General features: G+C 34.1%; 1 protein-coding gene across 1 annotated transcript in view; it reads right to left on the bottom strand.

Moving 5' to 3' along the window:
- Nucleotides 1-346: 346 nt before the first annotated feature.
- The window catches only part of LOC129806343 (frizzled-3), a 42,049-nt gene continuing 17,131 nt past the window's right edge, over nucleotides 347-25,264 (bottom strand). The window contains exons 2-3 of the mRNA XM_055854894.1: nucleotides 7,718-7,948; nucleotides 347-3,877 (exon numbers count right to left, since the gene is read on the bottom strand). Of these exons, the coding sequence (XP_055710869.1) occupies nucleotides 2,672-3,877; nucleotides 7,718-7,948 (1,437 nt within the window). The 3' untranslated portion in view covers nucleotides 347-2,671. The remainder of the gene's footprint in view (nucleotides 3,878-7,717; nucleotides 7,949-25,264) is intronic.

The raw sequence follows: 25,264 nt of genomic DNA, 5'->3' as shown, positions 1-25,264 counted from the left end.
GGCATTACCATGAATTACCTTATCTATGGGGATGATGATCTATGATGGCATCAACTCTGATTGCAGAATGTTGAGAAGAACTGATTCACTATCTTCATCGTATCTTTTTCGATTATTACACCTAAAGAAGTGATCTCCAATTTCTCTAGAAAAAAAATCAATGGGGCGTTACGGATGTGGGATAAAAGGGCACCTATTCGAGAGGCACTAATTACCAACACCGCATGACTTTATATGAGGATTCTTGGGAGTTTTATGTGGAATTTCTTTTCAAAACGCAGCAGATTGTAGCACAAAAGAGGATTTCGACGATGACGAAATAAAAAAGACCATTTCATTTTCTTCATTTTTCGACTTGTCTATATTCATAGAATTCTTTCTTTTCATCATTTTCTCTCTATCACTTAATACATATATATGTATAAAGAAAATTCACATGGTGTCGATATTTACATCAAAGTATCATCAGTTGCAAATGTACAAAAGAAATTAACAAATAATTCATAAAATAAATAAATATTAATTAAAGCTTCGTCTGACGAAAAATTTCGTATTCTTGCTTTTGTACCAAAAAATGAAATCAATGCATTTTGTATGCATGTGGTATTTTTGGACTCTTTCAAGAATTTTTGTCAATATACCAAAAAAAACGAAATCAAAGTAGAAAAAGAATACAAATGCCTCGTTCACAAAAATTCTTCTTTTCTCTGAGCCTTGTCCTCTTTATTTAGCCAAGAGTTTATGTTTGCTATATTTTTATCAAATGCGTGATATTTAACCTCAAACCTTTTTATTGCGGTCAGTACTGATTTAGGTGCAGAGATTGGAATTTGATGAATTTAAAAATTTAATAAGATATTTAGAGTGATTCAAGAAGTATAAAACCTCTTATGCTTGTGCCTCAGTTGGTTAAGTGGAATAATTTTGAGGTTAGGTTGAACATAACCTATTTTACTGCTCGAACTCAAAGAGAGAGCAGTTATAAATATAATCGACTTTTTTTTTCAACTTTGCACTGTTCTGGAGCTTAAACGGTAAGAGATATTGACTTCCGGTCTTAGGTGATCTTTCCTCAAATGACATTATCTCGTGCCCAACCTCTTTATTTTCCCCCCTCCCCTTTCATACGTTCCCTATCCCTCAAAAATAGGTCAAAAATGAAGTTTTTCCAATTTTGCAAAAAATTGGCCCAAGCTTTTTCAATGATTTTTGGATATGTCTTAGAGCTAGTCCTGGCGAACATTTCGTCCAAACATATCTATGACCGGAAAATTCGCCATTTTGAATTATTGAAGGTCAAAGTTCAATCACTTTGGAGGACCCGTTTTTCAACCGATTTGGTTAAATTTGGATTTTTTGGAAAGATATTGAAATTTTGAACCCGATTGCATCGGTTATAATCGGTAATGAACCGGTTAATTACCGATTTTTGAATAATTTTACATCCCATATTATTAACATTCCCAAAAAACAAAGTTTTTCCAATTTTGCAAAAAATTGGCTCAAGCTTTTTCAATGATTTTCGGATATGTTTTAGAGCTAGTCCAGGCGAACATTTCGCCCAAACATACCTATGACCGGAAAATTCGCCATTTCGAATTATTGAAGGTCAAAGGTCAACTTCTTTGGAAGTCTCATTTTTCAACCGAATTGGTTAAATTTGGATTTTTTGGAAAGGTATTGAAATTCTGAATCCGACTGCATCGGTCATAATCGGTATTGAACAGGTTAAGTACCGATTTTTGAATAATTTTACATCCCATATTATTAACATTCCCAAAAAACAAAGTTTTTCCAATTTTGCAAAAAATTGGCCCAAGCTTTTTCAATGATTTTTGGATATGTCTTAGAGCTCGAGCGAGCGAACATTTCGCCCAAACATACTTATGACCGGAAAATTCGCCATTTTGAATTATTGAAGGTCAAAGGTCAACTACTTTGGAAGGCTCATTTTTCTTTTTGCTTAAAATTTGATTTTTTAGAAAAGTATTGCAAATTAGAATCCGGCTGCATCGGATTTCATCGGTAATGAATCAAATGTTTTTGTGATTGATTTATGAATCAATTTAATCTCTAGTAGATCAGTGATTCCAAAAGATTATGCAAAAAGCTAATTCACAGTGAGCTCTGTCTCGTGAGTTCGAGTATTCCGCAAAGCTGGGACGCTTTGCCATCTCTTTTTTTTTTAAATAACCAATTGACTAAAAAAGAGAATAAGGACATCTATCACTATATTCACATTATTTTCGTATCGTTTTTCTTTCTTTAATGCCTACGTCTTCTTATCTGCATTGTTCAACAAAGTGTATAAAATTTATTGTTTTTACAAAAGTGATTTGTAAAGGTTTGTAGAAGTCTTTCACAAACGCATTTATAAGCTCTCCATAAATCACTTTTCCCAGACAGAGTATACTACTTGTCCGGGTTGGTGAAAGAATTGCGCCATCGTTTCACATGATCACTAATTTCGTGAGAATTTTTTTTAGGATTTTTTTTGTTGTTGTTGGAAAGAAGCGCAGACTGCCTAATGAAGTGATAAGAAATCTCCTGAGCATTCACTTCAATCTCAATTCATTGCATAGCAGTAATTCACACAATCTAGCACAATTCACACATTTTCTCTCTCTCACGTTCCCTCTGCCATCTCCACGGGCAGCCCCCGGATGGTGTTCTAAACACGCGAATGAGCACTAATTGAGGCGGTTTGGTGTGGTGCAGAGAACAAAGGTGCCGTCACACTGGCCGATGCTATTGATCCCTTGGACTTGTATTTTGGTAATGACGCCGTAGTGGACTTGATGACTACGCAGGAGGGTGCCGGAGTGGCTGAAATGCGACTCCGGCATGAGTTGCATGTCTTCCTCGACCACACCCAGATCCCCGTTAGAGATCCCCCAAACAGGATGAAGAACAATCGAGCTAGGCTCACAGCCGATGAAGCCTTCTCTGGCGGAGCACAAGCATCCCCTGGCTGGCAGATCTTCACCAGAGGTTCCCGGTGCTCAAAGAACGACAGTACAACTGCCAAAGTGGCGGGAACGAAGTAAATCCCACCAAAGATGAGGATCCTAGTCATCATCTGCTGCAGCTTATCGTAGTGGCAGGAATGCTGCAGTCTGTGCAGGGATACAGCTGACAGGACGATGAGTACTGTTCCCATGAGGAGGAGTATCAGAGCAGGGATCTCTGTAAAGCCAGGTGCTGTGCACATGGCTGTGAGTTCATGAGGTCTCACAGCACCCCACAGAAGTGCCCCAATTGGTGGTGCAAGTGGTGGAACCCAAGCAAGTACATGGAATACTCCAGACTTTCGTTCCAGTGCTTCCGATGACCACTGTTTCTCCGTACTGAGATACCAGCATAGCCCGAAGATCAGCCACCAAGATGCGGCACTCAGGGTGAGGTAGCTGGTGGTGATGTACGAAGCTAAGCATGGAGGATTCACCTCACAAACCCCACTGCCACTTTCCCCATCGAAGATCTCCAAACCCCGGTTATGAAAGACAATCCTCTCGAGATAGCATATACTGAGGAGATTGTAGCAGAGCGTGAGGAATAGCACAGGCCGTTCTGGGAAACCAAATCGTGTGGTCTCTGTCCAGAATGTCACCAGGGAGAAGAGAGTGAAGAGGAAGCAGATTGCAGCTAGAACCAGAATCCATGTCTCAGCTGCTTTCTTCTGTCTCGCCGTGAAGAGGGCATCAGCTCGACACAGTGGCACGCACTCGTCCACAGCCAAGGTGAAGTTCACGGGGCACGTAGCCACAGATGGCAACTTGAAGAGGTGAGTGTTTGGCAACTTAAGATTGAGCCACGGCCAGAGATTTGGCGCCTGATGCGAAGACGGCTGTTGCTCCACATCGCGCTCTTGGGGAATCTGCAAAGAGCCATCAAACACCACAAAATGCTTATTGACTGTAATTTTCTCAGGTGAAAGAAGCATAGCTTGGAGGGGTACCAAATGATAATTGCGAGTTTAATAAATTGCAATTCTATTCGTAAATGATTCTCTCTTTGCATATCTTTCCACCATGGATATTGCCTTGAGGGCCTATGGAGGAATTCTTCTGACCATGCACACTACACTTCGAATTATTGACATGAAAAGCGAGTCTCTTCTGGGAATTCTGCTTCTGAACTCAGAGAAAATTTTCTTTTGCTAATATGCAAACATTACATTAAATTCTAACTAAAATCCTGGAAATGTGGTTATTTCTCAAGCTTAAAATCTTCATGAACTTCTTGAGTCTGAGTCTCACACTTTGCTCATTAAAATTTTAAAGCAATTAACGTTAAATGTCGCGGATGCGTGTTTAAATATGTGATTTATGTCTTTCAGTTACTTATTTAGAATATTGAAAAAAAAAGGTAGACTTGGCCTGCAAAATAGGTTTAATTTAGCCTGCATTAATATGTTATTACATAAGAAAATTATGAGAATCACATTAACTCTTTCGTCTCCTTTTGGGACTCACAAAATTGATATTATTGGCTTTTGGAAAATTCAAGTTTGTTTCCTTTTCGTCCTTTTGGGGACGAGAGTACCCATGAGTTTTCCAATTTTCTAGAGGCGGAAAAAAATTTTTCTCTACAAAAGTATCATATTTGACCACTAAGACTTACAATAAAGTGAGTTTTACTAAAATTCGTTCGTTGGATATGTTGTGATCCGGAAAGAGTTAAATTTTCGTGTATTAGGGAAAGGTTTTCAAGTTTCGCACACACTCTGGCTTCGAACACTTCAATTTTTTCCTAAGTTTTTTTTAATGAATTCATACATTTCCTGAAAAAAAATAAGTTATATCATTAAAGCATTATGAGAAAAATATAAAGTGTTCAAAAACGGAGTATGTTGCGAAGCCTGGAAGCCTTCCTCTCAGTCTGTTTATATCAATTTTTTTGACCCAAGTCTATCTTTTTAACAATAAATTGATCAAATTCTAAATATTAAGGAGTGTCGGAGACATATATCAACTATTTTTGAACACCTATAGGGTAAGTGTGCCAAATTCCGGCCGGCTTGCAATTCCGGCCACTTTTTTTGTTCCTTGATTTTCGATTAATTTTAGTTTTTGCGTACTCCAGAGATCATACAATGCAAAAACATAACAAAAATGTCGTTTCGACAAACGAGATAATGTGAAAAAGACACTGGAAAAAATCTGGGAAGTCAAGGAACTTTAAGAATGTAGGTGGCCGAAATAGGCCACCAAAGCTGTGTCTACATTTTTATTTATTTTAAAATGGAATAAGAATGACTTGTGTAAAAATGAAGATGATAAACTGCGTATAAAGTCCCAAGCAACACTCCTTAAAAAGAAGGAATAAAAATAATCAATTTGTATTAAATATATTACATTTCAAACTTGAGACTTTGGCACTTGCACGCAACTATGCCGAAATTTGGCACAGTTACCCTAAGTGAAAATCAATGTGAATAGCATAACATTTTCATGAGTAAGTTAGGAATATTGAGTCTTTATGAATTATGAATGAATATATAATATGCAGTGAATATATAATTTAGTACCTTCCACACAGAACAAACCAATAATTTATTCTTGTGGTACAAGATAGGAATTTCCTTAATTTAGAAAATACTAGTGCAAATTGTCAGGCTTCTTAGCTAATTTGGCCGTTACCATAAATCTAAAAACGGATTATAATTTTAGTACACATTTTTTAGTACACACAATTTACTATCTAAATCCATTGCATTATTGTAGGTTGTGTGAATTGCAATGAAAAAAGCTATGGTGCTAAGTTGATTGAAAATGAAAATGTCTTTCCCCTAAACATTTGTTTTAGAACATGACTGCTCTCTTGTGCTTCTGTATAATCGAACTTTTTAGTACTGGTTCCTGTCATGACTGTTTTATAATTCTTTTTGTGTTGTAAACCACAAAACTGTCGACCAACAGTAAAGAATCCTCTATACAGAAGCATAAGAAGGCAGTCATGTACTAAAAAAAATGTTCAGAAGAAGATTTCCCATTTTTATTTTTATTCCAATAGTACCATTAAGTTTAATGGAAACGGAGCTTCACAAATAATTTTCAAGATTTAATGATTTGGAGAAAGCCTCAATTAGTATAAATAAAAAGTTGTAATTCTCAAAGAGAAGCCTATATTTTATCATTTCTTAAATAATGTCTTTTTCAATTTTAGTCTATTTTATATTCTGAAACACTTAAATCTGTTCTCATCCCATTAGGGAATTGGAATTTCATCTCATTTCTGGCGTTATTATCTTGAAAGCACGAAAAATTCACTATATACTGTACATAGTAAAATTTAAAATTTTAGCACATAGATGTACTAAACTAATTTTTTCAAAAAAATTACCAATATTTCTTATAATTTATGCAACTGAAAATTATTCATTTCATTATGCTTAATGTTCGAAGAAAATCATGTTGATTTAAACATATTCCAGAATATCTTTTAAAGTAATTTATAATAATCATATGTACGATATAGTTTTAGTTTAACAACATCCAAAAGAACCGAATAATAGTTTGCTTGAATATAGTTTATATTAGTTTCACAGAAGAATAGTAAGTAATATTGAAGTACGTGAAGCTGTTTCCTTCACCTCTAAGTACTAAAATGCAGGTGTCTATTGTATGAAAGTTTGATTACAAAAGGTTTACAATAGAACCCCGCTATGGGCCATCGCTCTATAGTCCACAATTTATTGACTGTTAATTTCAAAACACTGATTTTAAGTTAGGTTATGTTTTTTAGTACGCGACATCCAATGTTGTCATAATTATTTTAATATTTTTGGCAAACTTTATTGAGTAGTTGTGATAATTGTGATCCATAATGAAGAGAGCGAGGACAAGTACCACAATCGCAAAAAAAGTGGAAGCCGTCGAGCAATTTCAATACTAAAAGTCGTTGATAATTTTAAAAAATGACATGGACTATAGTGCGACCCAAGTGTCAAATCTGGAACCAAATATGGCCTATAGCGAGGCTCTACTGTAATTTTGTAATGGAAATATTTGAATATGTATATTGAAAAATGTCTAAAGTTTGATTTTAGCACAAGTTTAGCTAGATTTGACATACTTTACATGTTTATTAATTTATTTAACATATTTTGAATCAATATTAGCTCTTTTAATAATGTAGTCCAAAATCAGTTTTCAATATTTAGCACATGCGTGTACTAAATTAATACTTTTTACCAATGTGCTAATTTACATGTGAATGTACAAACGCATTAAAATTCATTGAATTAAAACGATAAATTTAGCAAATCTTCTTTCGCAAGTGACTAAGTATTTCCCATGAGAAGAGACTAATAATTCTGAGTTAGGCTATCTTAGTACTAAAACTAAGGCATTGTCATAAAATTTCTTTTGCAATTTATTAAAATAAATTAATAAAGATGCAAGATAAATATCCGAAAGATACGCAAAGGAGAAAAAAAAACATGATATTAAATTAACAAAAAAATGTAATAGGGGAAACTGGGGCACCACCATACACGGGGTACCACCAAACAGTAATTTTTATTTCTAAACTACTTGGACTATCTCGACCATTCCTTCAATGGACAAGCATTCCTATAGTGCCTATAAATTCCTATAGGTCTTATCCTCTGATATCAAATATCCGATTAAAAAATCGCACTGTTTGGTGGTACCCCGTGTTTGGTGGTGCCCCAGTTTCCCCTAGCTCTATAAGATTTTTGTTAAATTCTTACCTGCATGCAGAGTTCATTATTTCCCGGCTGTGGTAAACTGTCACAGTCGAGGAATTTCGGCCAGACCCCAGGGATCTCTGAGCAGTCACTTCTAACAGTTTCACAGAGATTTCTGCATGCCGGAACAGGACGTGGTACCTCCGGTGAGCAAAGTGGAAACATTGTTGCGCAGAAGAGAAATCTTGCCTGCTTTGAGCATCTGGACTCCAGAATTGGTTCCAATTCATTCATCTGGAAATGGAAGATGAGGAAAACATTCAAGTACCATCATTAATTACAACGAGAGAGAGATATAACAAAAATTTGAGATGGGGGATGTAGAGAAGAAAAAAAAAACGATGCTTCATGAAGAATTGACCAATAAAAGAATAGAAATATGCTCGAATGGAGCTCAATTATTCATCACTGGACTCAAACATATCGAATCAGAGCCCCCTTCCTCCTTTAATAATGTTTTTGCTCCTCAACCACGATAATATTGCTCAAGAGACGGCAAATTTTGAACAATGTGTAGGCATTATAAATGCTCTTAATACATTTTGGTCTCTTCTTTCGAGGAGATCCATTTGGATGTTGGGCTATTGTGAGGCCGCGGAGTATATATGCCTTTTCACCAATGTCATATTCTCCTTCTCTTCAAGTCTCCACATCACGTTTCATCGTTTGTCTTGGGCAAAAGAAGTGCGGTAACTATAGGGAATAATTCTTTGTGCAAGGAAAGATGGAGAATCCCTCAGCAAAAAGTGACCACATTGCAGAGATTCGCATGGACAGTCGTCTACTTTGGCCGGATGACGATGGAGAAAAAAACCAGCCCAAGAGGAATTATTTGCGCGGTGACTTGGCGATTGATGTCTTTTATAAAAATTTTGACTGACTTGAGACTCAGAAAATCTTTTGATCGCATCGCATTTCTCTAAATCATCATCTCTCATCAGTTCATCGAGGAAAGATCACGTTAATATTCCTCTTGGTCATTTTATTTTCTTTTGTCTTTGCAGAACGATCAAGATTGTCAGGATCATTTAGGTGCTTTAATTCTTTTCCCATAATATTTCAGAAGATATTTTTTTTCTTAATAACAGTAATTGCTATATATTTTCGGTAACGTTATGTCCTCAAAAGCTTTCATGTGAAATCGTTAAAGAAATGGATGAATCTTAAAATGGTCTTTTATTAGCTATTATAGTGTTACGCTTTTGAACGCAACACAGTGGTCGTCAATGGGTTAATGAGCATTTTTATATCACTTTGAAATGGACTTTCACGTTTTATTGATCCATCAAGAGTGTGCGACAATAAATATTTAAATCAATTTCATTGATACGCACTCAGTCAACAGGGTGTCTCAAAAATCTCTTTTAGGTCTTTTGCATTTTGAAGTGTTAAATATAAAAAAAAAGGTTTAACCGTTTAGAATCAGCTTAGGTAGGTCCGGGATTTATAGACTTTTCTAACGAATTCGAATTTTCTAGAGCTTTTTAATCTTTGACCTTCAAAATTTGTTAAGAGGAATAATTCAAGGTAAATCTTGTATTTGAAATAAAAAGTATAAAAGTGGTGTCACATATACGAAAAAGTAATGCACTTTTTAATGCACTCAAACAGAGAATTTAATAAAATTTCAGATGATATGAGTCAATAAATTTCGTTATTAGAAAAGTTTTTCAAAATTTTACTCTTTATGATTGCTTGCGCGGTTTTGTTTGAAGTCAAAGGGCACAAAATAACTTTATCGTTCAAATTTTTGTGAAACAAGGGACTAACTCAAGGAAGTTGATCCCGTGTTATTCTAATTTCATGAAAATTTGCGCATCATTTAGAGTGACAAAGAGTTAACTCATAAAAAAACATATTTTGAAAGGTAAAATTATGTATGTTTCGATGTTTATAATAATGCTCATACAAATAGAAAAGAATTAAATTGTTTTTATTAACATACTTAATTGAGATAATTATTTATACAGAGTTGAATCTTTCATACTGTCTCCTGAAAAATGCCTCAGATTGAGTTGGCCCCTTGTAATTTCCAAGGAGCGATATATGCAAAACGTATGAGAAAGAACGGGATTCAAATTTCGGCTTCATGAAACTTTCATGATCTGAAAGGTGTGCCGGAGTCATAAGGGACGATTTAAAGTTATCGCTGATTTTCATTCAGTTCTTTTCAATTGATAGCGTGTTGTGGCAATGATGAAGGAGGATTGACAGTTAAACGGTCAACTGGGTTAATAATTGTGGAATAGGTCGTACTCTCCTCAAACGTTTCTAACATTCTGCGTCAAATTAGAGCATATTTTAATATATTTGGTATTTATTTTTTATATTGTTTAAATACTTTTATCATCTTACTAAAATTAGATTTCCCAGTACTAAATAATCGCACTCAATGGGTCAAGTGGTAGAGCACTCGCTCTATAATGCAAGTGTCCCGGGTTCGAATCCCCTTTAGGTCACCAGGAATTTTTCTGGCGTTAAAGGTGTTCGGATTCACTGCACTTGATTCCACGGGCATGGGACTGACAACCTCATCCCGTACAAGAAAGAATAATAATGTGTGTCTAGAAATCCCCTTGCGGGAAGGCCTAGTTCCTTCATGGAATGCTGTGCCAGCATTATTATTATTATTATTAAATAATCGCACTTCTTGAATACCCTGTATTTATTCAAGTTATCAAAATTAAATTATTCATTGATGAAAATACGTCCCATTGAGTTATCTACATCTTGGTTAGTTTGATTATTGACAGCAATTATACTGAATTTATTTGGAGCGATATAAAAAGTAAAGAGGAAGTTGTAAATGCAAATAGTTTCTTGTAATTATCAACGGAGAAAGATGAATTTCTTCAAGTCTCTAAGCATAACTCTCTTCATTCAGAGATTTATCTGTGTGTCACCGTTCAAAATTAATGAAGATTCCAGTGTTTGCTATTCAAAGTGGCATATAGTTAATGGTATCCTGCAAATTGGGCTTATTTTTGTGATTTATTTTACGGGCATCAACATTTTAATCGAGGAAAATCTATTTTCTCTCAACAATCCCCTTCTAACGCGCCAAAGTCGATTATCAACAGTGATTGGAGTATTTGAAATGGGAGTAACGTATATTGTGTTTATCACTGTTATCGTAACAATGAACGTCCGAAAGAAGGGCCAAGTGGATTTCCTCAATAACATTAATTCAATTGACAAAATTATTCAAGAAGAACTCAATATTTCTCTTGATTACAAAGGACCAATGAGAAGGAGAAATATTTTTCTATTATTCTTCTTTGTTTATCATTTTGCATTGGAATACGGATCACAATTTTTTTCCTACAGCTTTTCTTTAAATTTTCACAAATTTTGCATATATTTCTTCTACAATTACCAAGTGACTGTGGCGAGATTTGCTAATTTCTCTTTTGTAATTTATGCCAATATTGTGAGAAAGCGATTTGAAATCCTTCGTCAATGTCTCACGAAAAAATCTCAGGATTTCAATACTGAAGAAAGTCTCCTTCTTATCACGGACATCTTCAAGAAATTGCAGAAAAGCAATGAGATTCTAAATGATATTTTTGGTCCTGTAAACTTATTTACATCAACCCATGATTTCACATTAACAGCATCACAACTTTTTATGGTAATATGGATTTTAAGCGAATTGGATGCTTCTGTTGCACTCTTCAAAGTTTCTTTAATGTTCATGTGGTTTGGACCGAATCTTCTGAAATTGATCATAGTGTCCAACATTGGACAAGCAACAGCCAATGAAATGAAGAGGTGCAAGCGTTTGCTCTTCATCGATGGAATGAAGAACAAGGACACAATGGATATTGTTGAAAATTTCTCTCTCAGATTGCAACATTTTGACGATAACTATTCAGCAAGCAACTTTTTCCCTATCGATAATACACTGTTATACACTGTAAGTATAAGGACGAAATAGGGTAAATACATAAACATAAAACTATTCATAAAGCTAAAACTATTCTAGGGGGCATGGCTTAAAATTATGTAGCTTTGGGAAAGTTTGCACTAAATTTTACTCCCTCCGTTCCGAAATAAGTCGTACGTTTGGGGACAACTAGGGATTAAGTAATGGTTTCGGAGAATGTTTATTTGTTTACTTGCAAATGTCTTATGTATGAACTATCCTCCGTGTTCAAGGATAATATGGGGTTGGGGATCCTATTACGATGGTAGGTTGAGGAATCGATATGTTGATCGATCCATTTTTCGCGTTTTTTTTAAAGAGCTCCGATAGTGTTTAAAATTACCCCGTGTTTACTATTACCCTAGTCTCCCCTAAATTTGTAATATAAAATAGTGGGTATCCCACTTCTGAATTTGTGAGTCCTAAAGGGGTGCTTTTAGCCCCTTCAAATAACATGGATCTGTCATTGAATTTTCGCACGCCCCTGGCAAGTTGCTTGAGATTTGAAGCCACTTTCTCATACTTCGATTTAAATTTATATAGGATTTATTTTGCACTCGCGACCATTACACTAAATAACAAAAAAGTGAGAAGGTTTTCCGTATTATAAAATACCTTTTCATATGGAGGGATAAATATACTAAATTTTTGTTTAAATAAATATTTTCCTCGGAGCACTGTGAGCTGAGTCTGAGATCAATTTAGGAATTGGCTTCAAATAGCTCCATATAAAAAAATTAACTTGGCACATGCTTGAATTTTTGTATGGTGTAGGGGAAAGCGCGCTACATTCGGCTGACACAAGCTTCGAACAATTCATTTTTTTATTATGTTTTTTTTTTTAATAAATTTGATCTATTGTAATACTATATTTTAATAGCTAATCCAATCCCTCAAATTTCCGGGAAAAAAAACTATGGATAAAATCTATTATGAACATAGAAAAAAAAATTGAGTTGTCCCAAGCTTGATTCGTCCGAAAGTAGCGCTCTTACCCTACATTTTAGTCAAATTACTTTTTACTCTTCCTTCTGTTTTTTACGCTTAACTCACCGATATCTGGGACCATTGTTAGTGAAAATGGCAGAGAAAATGACATGTATAAAAGGTTTTTGAATTTGTTAAATCTCTGACAGCTGTCATCTGAATATCTGAGTATAGTAGACTCTCGCTAATTCGGCTCTTTTAAGATCGGGCTACTTTATAATTTAGGCGGCAGTTAAATTCGAAAAAAGTTTGCTGACATTTTTCAAGGTTGATTAGGATTATCAAATTTAGCAAATATGCTCAAATTTGTCATGATTTGTCTTAGCTTTGATGTGATTTTGCATTATTAAGAGGTTTTCATGAAATTTATAATACCAATGAGCATATAAGCTCAATATGAGTATGCAGATGAACAAAAAATCGTTGCATTTCAAACAATTTGTTGCCCGAATTTGTCTCTTATTCTGGTTAACATTTCGGTCCCAAATGCCTGATTTTGGGAGAGTCTACTGTATTTTGTATTTAGGATACTTTCTTTTAAAAGTTTTGATGATCACCGGTTTTCTAATCCTTTCACTCACCTCAATTCTGAGATAAATCTTTAAACATTAAATCTTTAAATCGATCTTTAAAGATTTATCCGTATTCTCCGGTTAATATTAGATTAGATTAGATTAGATTAGATTAGATATTTAATATTAAAGCTGGCAGAGAGGATTCTTTAAACTTTTAAACCCAGAAAATTTTGAGACAAGATTAGAATAGATGAAGTGTCATTTGTACTTAACACTAAACCTACCAAGCCCTGGTCAAATTGACCGGTTTAAGAACTTTTTAAAATTAACACACACGATATAATGTCAAAATTAAACTTTATGAATTTCTTAAAATATGCATGTAATGCATGTAATATATTTTTTAGTGTTTAAATTTTAATTTTTGGCTCTTTTCCAAGAAAAAATTGTTGATTACCCTACCCTACCGCGGTCTGTTATTTGACTGAACGCGCTAGGAAAAACGACCAAAAACAGTCGGTAGGTTTAGTGTTAAATCCGATTTAGAATTTTTTTTTGCATACAAAATATTTAAGTTCAATCTTTAAGCTTTCTTTATCTCAGAATTAGGGTAATTGTGCCAAATTCCGGCCAGTTTGCAATATCGGCCACCTCTTTTGTTCCTCGAATTTCCATGAATTTCTAGTTTTTACATACCCTAGAGATATCAAAAAATGCTTTGTAGACCTGAAGAATTAAAGAGTAAAAATCAAGAGAGGTCTATTTTTCCATCCACTATCTGCTACATTTCATCAAACCGAAAATTCATTCAATACTCTAGAGATTATACAATGCAAAAGAATAACAAAAAATGTAGCTTCGACAAACGAGATGACGTGAAAAAGGCATTGGAAAAATTCCTGAAGGGCAAGAAACTATGAGAATGAAGGTGGCCGAAATAGAGCACCAAAGCTATGTCTTTATTTTTATTTATTTAAAAATGTATTAAGAATGATTCTGGAGTAAATAAAGACGATAAACTATCTACATAAGGCTCTAAGCAATACTCCTCAAAAATAAGTAATAAAAAAATCAATTTGTATTAAAGATATTACATTTCAAACTTGAGACTTTGGGGCTTGCATGCAACTATGCCGAAATTTGGCACACTTACCCTAATTGAATATTTTAATAAATGTGGCCAAAGTGCCTAATCCACCCTAATTTTTAGCTAGGATTTTGTTTATGCTTCATCTTACGCCTTGTAAATTTTTAATCCTGAGTTCAAAATTGAAAAAAAAATGTTTTCATTTGAAGACTTGAACTTGTCAAGATACAAAGTGCTTACAATAGTTGATAAGAATAGCTGAGATAGGCGGTTTCCGTTTTAACTTGGTTCTATAAAAGGACTTCCAGTTCAATGGAAACACTGTATTTTGTATTTTCATTTTTTTTTCTTTTAGATGGCTGGAGCTGCAACAACATACTTGTTTGTTTTTATACAATTTAGAACATTTGAGGACAATCAGAACAATTATGCGAATGTCAACAAGTGAAGAGTTAAGAGGGCACCAAAGCTTACAACTTATAATGATGATTGCAATTCTGTGTTTTCGCACGGAAAAAGAAGCAATAAAAGCTTGCAATTATCGTTCATTTATATTTTGACGTTGAGATATCTCCTGTGGATTGTAAATTGTCGCAGTTTTACCAATTCTTTTGTTCCATCTTCAACTTTTTTTTCTGTCCCATTCGGTCCAACACCGAGATCGGCGGTTGGGAAGAATCAACTGCGACATCCTCTCCGTCAACCAAACGGACAACACGACGGTGCAATGAAATGCACATAATTATTTTGAAGGCATTTCAAAAGGGGTTGACATTCTTTTTTGTTAAATTCCCTTACTTGCCATCATTCTTTCGAGAGCAATTCTGTCGTTCTGTACTTATGACAAATATTTTCTTCAATTTTTGTCCTCCTCCTCCTTGTGTAAGATCTCATCCGCAAACAGCGGGAAATTATTTGGCGGTGACCTAAAGGATTCTTCCTTAATTGTTGGTGGAATCACGTGAAAAGGAAGAAGCCCATGCGATACGAGGGAATTCTTGTGGTATTAAAACTGGCCAACCAAAATGCCTAAAATGATCCAATATTGTAAAGTAAAAAAGCTGCGAATTTGAGTAGTGGAGGAAAAAGTTGCTATTTTTCTTTATTTTCAATTCAATTGTTGTTTTTTTTTCTTTCGAAAAAATTTCCGAAGAAAAAAGTTTTCTTTCCATGTTCCATCTCCTCTAAATTATTTGCAAAAACCAAAGGCAATTTCGCCAAGTCATTCCTTTGTTCAAGCCACTGGATTTTTATTTGTCCATTTTATTCAGTCACCAGAAGCTAAGAAAACTTTAACATAAAAACAATCAGTGGACCGACGACGGACTCATGTCAAGTTGATGGATTTTTTGTCTGCCAGACTTTTTGGTGAGGAGCTCACAATGTCTAGAAATGGAGCTGCTCCATTAAATTTTTGTGCGGAATTATTTAAGATGTGACCACAATTTTTGGAGATAGAGACGCACAAAACCAAAAAAAAACCAACAAAAAAAATTCGGGAGATATAAAACGAAGCTTTGGGCCAATGTCTCAAAGACACGATTTCGCTTTCTGGAGCATCATCTTGCTCTCCTAAAACTTCGACATTGGGATTTTGTGCTCTCTGTGAAGCAACACTTAAGAATTCATAAACCTTTTTTTTACAGAAATAAATAAACACAGGAGGAAAAAAAACATTAAACTTATTTTTTTTAATGAGATGAAAAAAAAGTAATAATAAAATTCAATTAGACCTTTAGTGGCTGTTGGTGTATATTTTTAAAAGTCTCATAAATTGCAACAAAGTGCATTTAACTGCCTGTTTTTTTTTCACCTAAGAGGTAGTAATTAAGCCCGAGAGCACTACTTTTAAAATTTATTAAATGTGTGAATAATTCATAGCCCACGGACAAATTACGAGAAATCTTTCGTTTTTTTTTCACGCAAAGGGGGATTTACATTGTTGTAAAAATGGGTAAATTTATCTGTCGCAAGTCTCAATGTGAACGCATGCAGTGTTAGTTATGCACATCTCACATAAACATTATGTATACACGGTGAGAAATTACACTAAGCTATTAGACTTCCCATTTTTCAGACTTCACAAGTGCCGTTCTAAAGCAAAGAAGACCGCCAAGTACTGTACCGGTAAGAAAGAAGCCATTCACTCCATTCATTTGGCAAATTAAAGAGTCATAAATATTTAAACTTTTGCATTGTTTGTAAAAAAAAAATCCAAAATGAAAAGTACTTTTCAATACTGTTCAGTGGAGTATTTTTATTTATTACACTTGAGAGAAATCCGAAAAAGTTAAAATAACATTCCGAAAATGTTAATTTTACCCTACAGTTTTGATCCGAAATCGGTGTAAATATTACTCTTTTTAGGTGTATTATGGGTTAAAGTTACCCTTTTCATGTTGATTTTATCCTCAAAAGGTGTAAAATTAACATTAAAAAATGTTGATATATTTTTACACCCAAAAAGTGTTAAAGTTATGACGAAAAAAAGTTAATCGTAGCCTCTTTTTTTTCTCAGTGTAGGGTAAATTGAGCTAATTCAAAACCTGCTGCAAATGGAAATTTTTCGCTATTCCAAATGGAAACGTCATTGTTTTCATGATAAATACAGTACTAAATAATTATATTTATTTATTTTCTATACCACAGTTTCATTATTTAGTTAATTTTGCTCCAAATAAAGCTAAAATCCATTCATATTCACAAATTTTAATTTGTTAATTTCTCCGAAAAATTAAAAGTGTACCTTTTCACTATCGAATTTTTCATCGAGCGACCATGTTTTCCAATGAAAAACACAAAAAAGTGACTGTTGTTTATTCGTTTTGTTTAACATTTATGTCATATTTCTGGCTAATTTTAGTTAAATTAAGTACTAATCTTTATTGTTAACGGTACGTGAAGTTTTCAAATGAAATAATTACCTATTTCGTGAACAAAAAGGGTTTTTCTGAAGTGTCTGCAAATGCTTCAATAGGAAACCCCAGAAATATGATTTTTTGGAGAGATTTTCTTATTGTTTTGGATTTGGAAAGGAGAAAAGACCAGGAATAAGAACAAATCCTGTACTCAGGAGCAACTCAACAAGGTTTTGGAAGCCTTTCGTCGCGGTTTCACTTACACTGTTTGTCTCCAATTAGAAACTTTCCCTTGTCTCCATTTGTATTAATATGTTTCCAATAGAAGCATATTACGCTCGCGTATTTCAACAAGGAAAAAATGTTTTTGGCACTATTCTCACGGTGCTGTATTTGATGAGACAAGAAAGTTTTTCTTCGACGATCATGTGATCAGACGCCGTTTAGAGGTGGCTGAACGACCCTCTCTGTAGTGTAAAATCTGAAAAATGTTCCACAGAGAGGGTCGTTCAGCCACCTCTAAACGGCGTCTGATCATATGGTCGTCGAAGAAAAACTTTCTTGTCTCATCAAATACAGCACCCTGAGAATAGTGCCAAAAAAATTTTTTTCTTGTTGAAACACCATGAAATATACATGGTTAAAGTACCTTCCATTACCCTTGATCCTATACCAGGTTTGTGATTTCTACTTCTTTCCACAGAGGAGTTATAGTGGGAAAATTCATTATTTTGCATGGGGACTACAAGAAGGAGTGGAGGGGGAGAAGCCTGTATACATTATTAAGGAACCTCTAATAAACCTTGATCCTATACCAACTTTCAGCTTGCTACTTCTTCTCAGAGGAAAGTTATAATGAAAAAAGTCCACATTTTATATGGGGGCTACTGGAAGGAGGGGTGGGGGGAGGAGGTAGTATCACTGGATAAATTGCTTAAGTCATACATTAACTCCATACCGAATTTCATGAAGATCCGTTTAGCTGATGTTGAGTAATTCGATGTCAAAGTAGTATTTTTTCGAAAGGATAAAGGCGTTTTTACAAGGACTCCCGGCGAATATCGTCCTGGGTCTCGGTAGTTTTTCATTCTACACCATTACCTATAAAATGCGCCTAGTCCCATCTGTGGTCGCTACATAGACCAACTCTCATACATTTTTGCCCAATGTCCTTTGTAACCTCACTTTCATTACCAAAATTTTAAAATTTAAGACTGTGTATAATGAAATCATTGGGCCGGTTTGTTCACGTTCCGTTCCTATCTTTTTGTATATGCGTAGACCTTTAGCCACAACTTTTAAAATACTTCTTAGTTCTTTCAGTGTTATCAGGAGTAAAGATATGGAAATGCATTTAAAAATGAATGAATCGTGCGAATGTGTGGTATTAATGTGGTTTGAGCTGCGATTGAGAGGAAGAGAAATAAAAATACTGATTAATGAAGACAAACAACATTTTAACGAAAAAACCTTTTCTTGGTTTTTCTCCTATCTTAATGGTCCTCCGGGGAGAATTCTCCTGGCTGAATGTATCAACATCGCTAGATAATTACAGTTAAAAGCATTTTAAGCGCAGATATTTCGATTGACGCCACGAAATATATATTTTTTTTCGGTTCTTAGACACAAATTTTCAGATGTTGCCGACAGTTTTTTTTCTCTATGTTCCAGCACCGTACTGATAAATTCAATTAGTAAATAACGAAATATATCGCACACATCTCGCGTTCTCTTTCTTTTCATCATGCCCCATCAATGCGAAATCCCTTGATCACCTCGCGGTTCTTGCTTGTGCGTAATCGGAAATAATGAGGGAATATGTAATTTTTCACAATTAACCGCAATAAAATGTTGCTAATCCCTGGCATTATACACTCAGAAAAGAGCTTATTTGAGGCAAGGTTTAAAATCGACTATAAACAGGGTTAGTCACGGTTTGATTTTAAAAAGGTTTTAAACTGTAAACATGAGTTAACCCTGTTTCAACAATTTTAACTCCTTTTTTTAGTGAAGGATTTGACTATTAACCTTAACACATCGGTTTAAATCTTGCGCAAGGTTTGAATGGTTTTAAATTTCTATCATGGCGAGATTCTTAATGCATTTAAGGGTTTCTCGTGTAAACTTGTCAAGTGGAATCAGTAAGAGAAGAATGGTGTTTAGTGTTCAGTGTGCCTCAAAGAATGGAGGCATTCGCGTTGACATTTCTGGGATTGGGGCTCAATATGAGCCCCCACAGTGACCACCCAGGGACATATCAGCGACAAGAAGAGTAAATTGTGAAAAGTTCTGTGGTAAGTGGTGCTTAATTTTCTTTTCAAGTTTGTAACCAAACGTGCGCGTCAAGAATCAAAGTGCGGAGTTTTCTCTCTTTTTCATGAGATTTTCACTGAATTTAGGGTTAATTTTACCGTAAATGTGTAAATAAATGGTGAGCAATATATTTTCTAAAAAAATCTCGGTGAAATTCTTGAAGATTTTAGTGGAAAAAGCGTGAAAATTCTGTTCACTGAGGATTATCCGCACGCCTAAATTTTAAACCCTGTCAAGATTAGGATTTTACCCCTGTTTTAACCTTGAGTTAACCGTGTTTTAATCTCTCAAGGGTTGATTTTCATCCTTGCCACGGTTAGTATTGGTGCAATGTGTGCGCGTCTAAAGCCATTGTGCGGCGTTTCCTCAAGTTTTCACAGAATTTATCCCAATTTTCCACCATCAATGCCTAAATAAACAGTGAGAAATTAATTTTCATAAAAAATATCGGTGAAATTCTTGAAGGTGTTAGTGGAAAAAGCGTGAAAATGCTGTTCACTGAGGATTTTCCGTACGCCTAAATTTTAAACCGTGTCAAGATTAGGATTTTACCCCTGTTTTAACCTTGACCCTGTTTTAATCTCTCAAGGGTTGATTTTCATCCTTGCCACGGTTAGTATTGGTGCAAAGTGTGCGCATCCAAAGTTCAAGTGCGGCGTTTTCTGTATTTTTAACGGGATTTTCACGAAATTTTAAAAATTATTATTTTCTTATCTTTATCTTTATTTTCTAAAAAAATCGATAAAATTTCTCGTGATTTTAGTGAAAAAACTGTGAAATGCTGTTCACCACAAAATATTCTAAAGACTTTTGAATTTTAAACTGTGTCAAGATTACGTTTTAACTTCTTTTTTTAATCTCGAGTTAACCGTTTTATACGTTTTCTATTTTCCACGGGATTTAGCCTCATTTTTTGCTAATTAATAAACAACTATCTATCTATCTATCTACATGTCTAAACGGTTAAGATAAATTTTGTAATTTTAGTTTATGTTACCATTTTTTCTTAGATGTCGGAACTACAGATTTGCAGAAGTTCGAACGAGAGGATCATACTGAAACATGGAAATTCTACCTAAAATTTCAAGAGGAGAGAGCAGAAGCACGCCAGGGAGCAGTGGAAAATGCAAAATAAAATAATTGCCACCGTCCTGCTTACACATCCTTTGAAGTGGTGCAGGCTGAAGCAGGATTGATTAATTTCAGGAATTACGTAGGTTTCAGAAACCAAATAATATGCCCTCTTTAATTTTTTTTAAATATAATAAAGAATATTTCTTCAAATCCAACTCTGAAACATAAAAGTACAACATTAGAACAATATTTTCTAAAATTTTCATTTACAAATCTTAAGAGGCTGATCTTTTAAAATGATTTTCGGAGACATAACTCACATAATTTTTCTCTGAAATCAGAAAACTAAATATTTGCTATTAGCAGTTGAGTAAAAGTTATATTTCAACGAAAGTTTAAAAACATGAAATTTGTTTTCAATAGCATTATTTAAAAGAAAAAAAAATGGCGTATTTTACACTACATTTCGCCGTACAAAATAAGGTATGATCAAGGAAAAAAAACAATCCTTGTTTAAGTTTTAAACAATCGACTCTAGAAGTATGCAAATTTTTGATGAAATTGATGCATTAGTTTTCGAAAAAATTTGCATATAAATCTCACAAATTGAGATTTTAAAAAGAGCTTTTACAGTTGATGCTTCTCAATTGGCTTTAAATAAATTTGTAAAGGCTCTATCCTAAAATTTCTCACTGGCTTGAAGCTTTGAGATGAGAAAATATTCTTCACATGTTGTACTTTGTTATCAAAGAATATGTATATACTTTTTTTTAAAGTTCCAATACTACAAAAAATTTCTACTAGGGTGTATACCCCATGCTGGCGTATACACACTAGTAGAAATTTTTTTTAAAAATGCCTTTTTAAAGCAAATTTCCCATATCCTTGTAGGAAGAAACGTCAGAATTTTTTAAAAAAGGCATTTAAAAAAAAATCTACTAGTGTGTAGACGCCATAAAGCTGTTAAGGTAATCTAGATATATTTATTTATTTTTCATTGAGATAAGATTAAATATTGAAAAAGAATATATAGGTAAACAAATACTGTCAATTTTTCTTGATAGATTTTCTTAAGTTTTTGCTTAATTATTTTGAAAATAACTTTTCTCATGCTGTTGTAAAATTTACTCCCTAGTTTTTGCCAATATTGTTTAAAAAAGCATAACAGATATTTTTATAATACCTTAAAAAATAATAATATAATTAAGTTTAAAGTAATGAAATAACTAGGAGTTATAAATTCTTATATTTGTGTTAAATTGTAATTATTTAATAGTAAAATAAGGAATTATAATGATATATTGTTAGAGAAACAAGTACTATTTTATTGTAATAAATTCTAAATGTTTACTTAACCTAATTATAATTTTTTTATACTTCTACACTGATGTATGTATATGAGAAATTCAAATCTCACTTAAGTAAACTTCTTGGAGATCATTTTTCAATCTGTGTTAGAATTTAAGTCAAATTTACATGTAAAACAATTAAATAAGGCTTAGAAATTCCTTTTATAATATTAGATGAGATCATATATTCTGTCAGTAGAAGAGGTAAAAAGTTTGGAGTGGTATATCTCAGCTCCTGATGAACATAATTGGATGAGTGAACTATTGTTGGAAAGATTGGTTCATTAGCTTTCAGAATCTGGTATATGTAATTGGCTATGGGTAAATTATGGTCATCCAGAACCATTTATGTCGAAGAAGACACTTTTTGCAGCGTCATTTTTGACCATCTACTGCTGGGACCAGGAGTGACCCACAATTCTCGCACTTGGACTGTGCGTTAGAGGAACTCAAAGGGTATAATTTGTAGAAGAAACTTTTTTTTGGACATCTTACTTTTTTTTATTCATCGACTTTTGCAAAAATTTTAACATTTTACACGCATAGAAAAAAATGACAGAAATCCTTCTATCTTATTTTCTGGACAAACTAATGAAGATATCGACTTGGAATGTTCTAAGTACTCCCCCATAAGTTGATCCAAGGAATCCAAATATCATATCAATTTCATCCCCACGTCTATCCTTCCCCTCCAGAAACCACTCTTTTAGGATTTCAGTAATTTTTTCCTTGCGTTTAACACTTCAAAATTCTTGCAAAAGTCGATGAATAAAAAAAAATAAGATGTCCAAAAAAAAAGTTTCTTCTACAAATTATAACCTCTGAGTTCCTCTAACAATCAGTCCATGTGCGAGAATTGTGGGTCACTCCTGGTCCCAGCAGTAGATGGTCAAAAATGACGTTGCAAAAAGTGTCTTCTTCGACATAAATGGTTCTGGATGACCATGGTTTACCCATAGCCAATTACATATACCAGATTCTGAAAGCTAATGAACCAAGCTTTCCAACAATAGTTCACTCATCCAATTATGTTCATCAGGAGCTGAGATATACCACTCCAAACTTTTTACCTCTTCTACTGACAGAATATATGATCTCATCTAATATTTTTCTTCACTGAGAAAATAAGAAAATAACGACTAAAGTATAAACTTTTTATTCTAGCCGTTACTTTTTATTTCCTTAGTGATGCAAAATATTATAATAAGAATTTCTAGTTTTATTTAATTATTTTACAAGTAAATTTGATTTTAATCTTAACAAGGGTTAAAAATAGTCATCCAGGGGTTGAAGGAGGCGAGATTTGAATAAACTCATGACAAGGGTTGTTTTTCCGCTTGCCAGGGGTTGATGGAAACAAGGATTGAGTGTAACCCGTGTTACGGGTTAAGCCATACTCCTTCCAGGGTTTGACGAAACAGGGTTTAAAATATAATCGTGACGAGGATTGGTCTTCATTCCTGCCAAGGTTTACTGACGGCAAGGTAAATCAATATCCATAACAGGATTTGACTTTCTACCTTTTCAGGGTTTGGTTGAAACAGGGTTTAAAAAATACTTGTACGTCAAACCTTGTCACGTTTAGGTTGAAACAGGGTTTGGCATCAGTTTGATAGACAAACCCTGTTTTACATACCCATTTAACCGTGGATTTTTTTGAGTGTATATACATTATATCACCTCTTATATGCATATTTATACCACCAGGTATATAATCCATGTGCTTTGAATTTTTGCTTATATCTCTTGCCTGGGTGCCAAGGAGAGAGTGGACTCTCTCTCTGCCAAGACAGAGCACCCAGAAAGATGATGATACAGCTTAATGGGCGGACTTGGCCGGAGAACACAGACATGTAATTTATATGCATTTTGTTATTAGGTATTATTTGAAGCCGGTTTCTTCTCAGGTTGTGTTTCGGAATGAAAATTACAACAGCACCTTTATATACCTATATCTTCACTCTGTAAGCTTCTTACTATGGGGCTCTTCAGAGGTGAATAAGACACGCCAGATACGAAAGCGAGGGGTTGATAATTGTGTTGATCCATGGTTTACTTGACCGTTGATATGGTAATATTTTCAGTTAAATCAGCAAAGATCATTTATATTTTGAAAAAATCGGCATAGATTGCCGAGTTTTTATAAATATCGGCGATGTTTGCCAATATTTTGCAGAAATCTACGTTAATCTCCGATCTTACTATTCCAAAAGATCATGTTTGATTTTTGAATGTGTATTGATACCGTTTGCCAATCTTTATAAAGATCGAATATGAATACCGATAGTTTTTGAAAGTTGGCATAGAGATCGATCTTGAACTGATCTCAATCTCTGATCTTATATTTGCAAAGATGTACTCTAATTCTCAATTTTTCGTTAACGTCGTCATAGCGACCGTTTCAAAATCGGACTTCGGATCATTAAGTCTCAATCTAAGGCCGCAATCTAAACGGTTTCACTGAGGCCATTTAGAGTGTCGCATTAGATTCAGACTGAATTGTCCCAAAATCCGATTTTGGGACAATTCAATCTCAATCCAATGCGGCGGTGTAAATGGCCTCATAGTTTTCTAATCATTGTGATGATCGAATTTAAGTACTGTTATTTTGTTTAATTGGTATAGAGATTTCCTTTCTTGTTTAATCAGTGAAGTATTTTGGCGATCACTTACAAAAATCGATCTTAATCTCTGATCCTACATTTGCGATAATAGACAATATTAATTTTTTTCGTTAACATCGGTGTATATTGCCAATCTTTACGAAGATTCATTTTTATTATCGATATCTTTGAAAATCGGCATAGAGGTCGCCCTTCTTTTTTAATATCTGAAGTAATATTGGCGATATTTTGCGAGAATCGCTCCTAACCTCTGGTTCTAAATTTATCACGATGTACTCTAATGTTCAATTTTTCCTTAACATGTGTGTAGATTGCCAGCTCGTATGATGATCGAATTTAATTGCCTACACTTTTAAAAAGACGGGTATATATCACGTTTCTTCTGCAATCGTTTTTGTAGATCGCAGATCTTTTCAAGAATAGATATTAATGTTTGATTCTATATTTGCGCCTTAATTAGGTGAATTGACGCTAAGAGTGGTATCGATTGCCAATTCTTTTTATGCAGATCAAATTCGAAATTTTTGTTTTTATTTGATTTTGTAAGGTCGATCTTTTGTAACTAATGCCAACGATAAATAATGTCATTTGTATAGAAAAACAACTTAACTTCCTTCCCGATATTTTAGAAGTATCGACTTTGATTATCGGAAAACTATTTTCGATCGGTAACAGTTATTTTTAAAAAATTGATACGTTATATTTAGTAAAGATTTTACGAAAATTGACAATATTTTATCAAAAGATTGACGCAGTCAATTAACTTTTTTTGAATAGCCAATCTAACTATCGATGGTAGCATTGACGGAAAATAACAG

The sequence above is a fragment of the Phlebotomus papatasi genome, chromosome 3 (assembly GCF_024763615.1).
Source record: "Phlebotomus papatasi isolate M1 chromosome 3, Ppap_2.1, whole genome shotgun sequence".
In the NCBI taxonomy this organism is placed as follows: Eukaryota; Metazoa; Arthropoda; class Insecta; order Diptera; family Psychodidae; genus Phlebotomus; species Phlebotomus papatasi.
The sequence above is the reverse complement of the archived record's forward strand: the minus strand, read 5'-3'. Positions and strand labels throughout refer to the sequence as shown.